Source organism: Alligator sinensis, unplaced genomic scaffold, assembly GCF_000455745.1.
Source record: "Alligator sinensis unplaced genomic scaffold, ASM45574v1 scaffold308_1, whole genome shotgun sequence".
Classification (NCBI taxonomy): domain Eukaryota; kingdom Metazoa; phylum Chordata; order Crocodylia; family Alligatoridae; genus Alligator; species Alligator sinensis.
The window spans coordinates 2,549,050-2,555,772 of NW_005842041.1; the positions used below are offsets into that span (position 1 = coordinate 2,549,050).

A 6,723-nucleotide genomic window follows, 5' to 3' on the forward strand; every position below is an offset into this window, starting at 1 on the left:
AGCTCAAACGTAAGTTATGGGCTTTGTGTAGAAATAATAGCATGATGAGAATCAGTGACCTGAGTAATTCAGGAGGTCAGATCACTTTATCATTACTTCTGACCTTAAAATCTATTAATCTAAATGCTCACAGCAGCTAAATTAAAGTTTTTACCACATATGTACTAGAGTGTCATTCATTTGGGCAATTAGCTACCCTTTCTCTCAAAGAAGGACCTTGGGATTGAAATCTGGTTGGAATGCTACCATTATCTCACTCCTGACATGGGCAGGTTTTAACACATTCCCTCACATAGGCTGAAGTTGGTATAGCCTGCCTGTGTAGGAGTCTAGGGAAGGATCAGGCCCCTAAAATTAAATGAATGAGAAACCCTAGTGGTAGGAGGGAGAATGATAGGGTATATCCTTCCCATCACGGTCAATATAGGGTACATGTCCTAGCTTTCCACATGTCCTGGACTCAACTTCTATTTCTATTCTGCTTTACTTGTTGCTGCCATGTGGCCATACTCCTGTCTTCCCTGGGTGATAGCATAAGTGCCCCAGAGAATGTCCCTCAGGATCTGATTAGATTTCATGGCAGTAGTGGCCAGCTGGATGCAAATGATACTTGCTGTTGAAGAAGGGAGGGCCAGGAGTTAGTCCCGTGTGAGTACAGCCTTTATCTCTGGACTAGCTAGCTATTGTCTACTTCGAATGCTACTTTTCACTGCCAAGTAATACTCTAACAAAATAGACTAATGATCCCCCCATCAATCCCATTCGTTCTTTTTTGGTCATAGTTTTGAAGTCTCTCAAAATAGAAAAATACATTTCTCAGTAATGAAGAAGTAATTTCCTTTCTCCCTTCCCTCCCCCCCGCCCTTTTTTATCTGCACAGTTCAAAGATGGACTTTATGGAAGATATTAATCAGACTTCAGATGCATTGTTAATCCACAGGTTTAAATTTATTAACTGCAGTTTTTATTTCATGATCTTCTCTCCTGGAATTACTTGGTTTTGTTTAACAGCCTGTGCTTTCTGGATTCTTAGTTATATTTGCAGTCTGTTATAAAATTCTGAGCTGTTTATTAGTGTATGCTGATAAATTTCCCTTTTCTATTTTAACTTTCTGAATGTGTATGTATTTGGGGCTATATACAGTCAATAGCACTTAAACAGAATAAACAGTTTACTCTAGATATCGGGGCCAACATTCAGCATTCTGAAAATAAATGGAACTGAAGGATGTCAGTGGAATTGCACACACTTACACTCGGCCTGATTTTGGCCCTGTGGTGGTCTGACCCCTTAAGAAGGGGCAGCCAGTCCTGTTAAGGAGGTTCAGCTGTGGGACATTCTGCTAATGAAGAAGTGTCCTGCTGTGAGTTTAAAACCCAGAGGAAAGAGCAGAAGGTGGCAGGCTGTGAGGGAACAGCTTGTTAGGAGGAGATGCCAAGTTGCTATGCAAGGAAAATCCAGAGCAGAAAGTGGCTCATTTCCTAATGTCTGGGGAGGAGGGAGGGTTTTGGTTTGTTTCGTTTGAATTAGTAGAAACTGAAGTTTGTCTGGTAGGACTATTAGCAGAGCTAACTGGCCTGCGATAGGCAACAGAATAAGGGACCTACTTACAGGCTTACTAAGATTTTCTGCTAAGTTCATGTCACACAATATTTTTTGTGATGTTGTGTTGAAGCACATGCTGCAGAGGTTAGTTCATTTAGCCAGTGTCCAACCTCAAGTAATGTTATGCCTCTGGCTGTTCAGAAGACTCCAAGTGAAATCCTTTGTAAACTAAAAGCCATTACATTTACCAACATTTTCCATATCTTGGTACAAAACCGGACAGGTATTAACTCAAGGCTTAAAAATTATACCAGCCAGCCATTATCCAACTAAATTGGCTAGCCAGAGGTTGATTCAAAAGAATGGAAGAGGGGATGGCAGAGACTCCATTTGCTATCTTTGTCTTTCATAGTTGATTGTAGACATCTAATAAATTGAAAGCCACCACAACTCCATTGGCCTGCTGAAGGGGAGGAGAAACATTCACTTTCTGCTCTTCCTTCCTACCCATAGCCTTATGGCTGCTGCAAGAGATAGGGTCTCCAATACATTCATCTGCTCTCATCCCTCCGGCTGCTATAAAAATGTTTTGGGGCCTTTACTCTATCAGTTCCTCAAACCTCTGTCAGTTTTGTGCATGAGGGAGAGCCTCACTACTCTGATCCACAACCTTCGTTTTAGATTCTCCTCCCAAATATTTCCTCTTCCACTTACAATCAAAGACCAACGGAAAGGAACTGATATAAATCTAGTTTCTTTCACTGCTGACTACAGCAGTGTAAACCTGATGGGACAGGCTTGCTTTTACTCTTCAGTAGCTTGGGAAAATGAAGAACAGGAGTAGAGGCATAGAAGCCAGCTGTTTCAAAACAGCAGGTACTAGTTTACATTTAGTTCACTTCAGAAAGTTAATCTTTGCAGCCTCAAAAGCCAGGAGCATTTTTAAGCCTAAACTTAAGGTGGTGTCATATGCTGAGCTTAATGCTTACTAAATACAGTTAAAAGGCAAACAGACTTGCATTCAATCTGTTTACCATGTGCTGAGACTTCATAGCATTGCTAAGTTGTTCCCTTTCAATCAAGGGTTATCTCCTAACATGTGTTAACTTTAATAGGTTACTTTATTCCAGTCGTTTTCACTTGTTGCAAGTGAACCTGTGACAAGGCCCTTTAGATTCTGCAGAAATTAATAATGTCATAAAGTTCTACTTAGCTATGGAAAGTCGACTTTTCAAGCCGTATAGGCACGTGTGCTTGAAGCAGCTCAAATAGGAGCGGCACAAATTAGAGCCAGGGATTTATGTCTCAGTGCATGTGCCCACTTTGGTATGGGGCAAATTGTGCCACTTGGGGCAAAATAACTCTGCCCAGCTCCTCCTGGATCTGCAGCCAGGGAGAGCTAGAGCCTGGGGCTAGCACCTGTGCTGTCTCCAGCAGTATAAAAACCTGCCCTCTGCTGTCCCCAGCAATATAAAAACCTACCCTGGCGAGCAGCTCAGGGCTACTTATTCTCAGGAGCTTCTGAGGTTCAGCCACTTGGTATCTGGGAATACTACACCTTGTGCCAGCTGGACTGCTGAAGCAGCCCTAACCTGGAGTGGCCCTGCCCCCTCTACCCACTGCAGCAATCTGGCAGTGGGGGCTGCTGCCTGACTGTGACCTGTTGCCACCTGCGACAGCATCCGCCCCCTTGGACCTGCGGCCCAATGGCTGTGCCCCTGCCAGACCTGGATGGGGTGCCCCCGCTCTGCCATCTGGGCAGCTATCGCCCAGAAGATGTGCTCTTTGTGGTGGCCTGCTTTGAACTGTCAAAGCATGTCCTCTTGGCCCTAAATGGCCAATAGGTCAGCCACCTCATTTGCCCTCTATCTGGGTCCCCAGTGCTGACTCTGGACAGGCTCCTCTGCACAGGTCTTGCCACTTGTCTCACCAGCAGAAATCCTGGTGTTCCTTGTTTAAGAATTGCAAGCACTCTTGTAAGAAACCCAAATTCTCTCATTAAAATACCCAAAATAGTATTCTTCTGCTATTAAAATGAAATGCCACTATATATAGAGGAGATCAGTTGGGCAATGTTTTACTGAAATATTTACAAGTTTAAAGCAATTTGGATGGGGGGTGGGGAACTTTGTGGGTAGGTGTAGGGTTTGTGGCCGTGAGGTTGTGGGGGCATGGGGCTTGCACGGGGATTTGAGATTTGTGGCTGGGTATGTTGGTGAGGAGTTTGTGGGGGTGGCTTGGGGATGTGGGTGTTGTGGATGGGTTGTGGGGGGGCTGTGTGGGGGGGGTGCTCAGGGGGGGGCCTCCCACAGGGTACAGCCCCCACCGCACAGTACACGGACTGCCCCCCCAACAGGGCCCACAGCGTCTCCCCACAGTGCCACAGCCCACCCTACAGGGCTACAGCTCCTCCCCACAGGGCACATGCCCCCCCGCATGGCCCACATGCCCCCCCCCATGAAGCCCCAGCCCCACTGCAGGGCTCTAGCCCTGCCACAGCTCACCCCTGCAGTAGCAGTGACCATAGGGTGCTCAGGGCCCACTGTGGCCAGAGTCCCCAGCAGCACAGCATGGCCTTGATTGCCTCAAAGCTGGCACCACCTGTGCCACTCGTCTTGGGACCGGCCTGGCTCAGCGCCGCGCAGCATGGGACCATGTGGCTTCAGGCAGCACCGGGGCCACTTGGGCTGTCACCCAGGGCCTAGCCCAGTTCACAGGGACTGCATGCATGGAACCTGCATGCACGGAACCGGCCCAATGCATGGGACTTGGCCTGGAGCAACAGGCAGTCCCCGCAGATGGCGTGGGGCCTCAGGTGACAGCCCAAGCGGCCCAGAGCTGCCCAAAGGCACATGGCACCAAGCTGGGCCGGGCCAGCGTGATATGGCACAGGCAGCACCAGGTGCCAGGCAGCCAGGGCTGAGCTGCACTGCCCTCTGCCAGGCAGGGGGAGCTGTGCTTAGAGGCCCTGAGCACTCCGATGGTCACTGCTACTGCCAGTGATCCGTGGGCTGTGCAGGACGGCGGGGCTGGAGCCGTGTGGGGGGACATGTACGCCCTGCAGGGGGCAGTCAGAGGACCCACTCCTCCCAAGCTGCCCTCCCCGATGGTCCCCCATACCCTCGCAGCCTCCCCGACCCCTTATTTACCTGGAACGGAGCCCGGGTCCAGGTTACTGCAGCCTATACTGTTCCTTGCCCTGCACAGGCAGGTAGCATGTGACAGCATTGGGGCAAGGGGCAGGCATAGAGATGGTCTGGCCAGCTACCAGAGCATCTCTTTGGAGGACCAAAACCTCTGGTTGCCTCACAGGGCACCGCCCTGGACTGTGCCCTGCCCTGCTTTTTTTCTGCGTTTTTTTTTTTGATATCTGGCTATCCAGCTTTCAAATTTTGAGCCTACGCTGCATATATGCAGCACAGGGAATGTTTTTTGTTTGTTTCCAGTGTGCCTCTTGCCACATCTCAAACAGTTTTCCTAATAACTTGTTCAAATGGCTGGTGAACTTCTTCCAGAAATAGAAACACGTCACTTAGAAACTGTTTACCATATGGGGCTATCTTTAGACCAAAATAAACTGGCATATGAGTGCTACAAAGGAGATAATCAAAAAGCTATTAGTGTGGCTGAAGAGATTAGTTTAGTTCTCTAATAAATTATATCACAGTGTTGTTTGTCTATGTGCAGTGAAATGTTCAATATTGACGTGGATCGTTGCAAAGCTTCAGAGATCAGTGCACATAAAAATGCTAAACAATCTGTGTGTGTGTGTTTGTGTGTGTACATACATACACACACACAGAGGTAAATAAAGACTTTAAGGAAAAGAATGTTATTTATACATAAAATAAATCTTAGAAGGCTATTCCCTTGGAAATTAAAAAGAAAATATATTCCATGCACACTTTTTGTATGGATACTTTTTATATGAAGAAGGAGGACAAAAACAAATGTCTAAATGTCTTAATGCATTATATTCCAAAAGAGGAATTTTCTTTTCTTTTCTTTTACTTTTACATCTAGTTTATTTATTTTGATGGAGACTATGAAAGAGACCTTTTCAGTCCCCCTCTGGCAAAAATATAAGAAAATAAGATCCATTTGTCAAATAGGAATGATAATTCTGTCAGCCTCACTTTATGTCACATGTGTACAATGTCCTTGTGTATGTCTTTTTCTGTCAAATGTGCTATTGGTCATCATGGACAAACAAAGATAAAACCAAGTACACTCTGTAATTCTTGTTCTTCAGATACTTAAGTAGTTGCACTGTATTTTGCCTAACAGAACATATGGTTATCTTTTTTCAGGGCTTTCTTTCAATCCTGCAGAGGCAAGCTGCAATTTTGAGGAAGATCTGTGCAATTTTTATCAGGATCGCAAGGATGGCCCTGGTTGGAGCAGAGTGAAAGTAAAGCCTAACGTGTATAGGACAGGAGATCACACTACAGGATTTGGTAAATGAAAAGTCCTTTCAATTAGAAAGAGTCAAACTAGATAAGAAGATAAATTTACACTTCAGTCTGAGCCAGGTTATATATAACTGGTTCACAGACCTGCTTTGGGGACAAGGCCATAGGCGGTGGAAGCGGGGGGCTAGTGGGGCTTAGCCCTTCAAAATGCAGGGCAGCAGTAGGGCCACAAGGCAGTCCAACTACGGGATTCCAGTGGCTGCAGCAGGGGTGGGGAGGGGAGCGCATGCAGTGGTGAGGGAGACAGTGGGGCTGGGCAGGGGCAGGCACTGCACAGCCGGGGTGGGGTGTGGGACAGAGCTGTGAATGGCTCATCTGGGGGGTGCAGTTCCTGCTGGTTTGTTCACCCTGGGAGGTATGGGGGGGTGGATCTACATGGGGCAAGGGCGGGCTGTTGCTGTGGGCTGGGGCCAGGGCTGTGCCAGGCTCTTCCTGGCAGGAGGGAGGGGGGGCTAGGCTAGGCTGGGCTGAGCTCGGGGCAGGTGGCAGCAGCCGTACTGGGAAGGGGCTACGGGGGGGCAGCAGCCACCCCAAAATTTGCTGTAGCAAAGCCTCCCATCCCTCCCTCCCAGTGCCACTGTCTTCCACCCTGAGCGCAGCACATCCCAACCCCTCTGCCAGGAAGAGCCTGGCACTGCCCTGGCTCTAGCCCCCAGCGGCAGCCTGCCCCACTGCACCCCACATGCAGATCTCCCAGGGTGCGTG

The 6,723-nt window shown here is 47.9% G+C and overlaps 1 protein-coding gene across 4 annotated transcripts in view; it reads left to right on the plus strand.

The window, feature by feature from the left end:
* The window catches only part of MAMDC2 (MAM domain containing 2), a 99,116-nt gene that overhangs the window by 63,878 nt on the left and 28,515 nt on the right, over positions 1–6,723 (plus strand). For all 4 annotated transcript variants that reach the window (XM_006022632.2, XM_025202995.1, XM_025202994.1 and 1 more), the window contains one exon: positions 5,857–6,003. In XM_006022632.2, the coding sequence (XP_006022694.1) occupies positions 5,857–6,003 (147 nt within the window). The remainder of the gene's footprint in view (positions 1–5,856; positions 6,004–6,723) is intronic.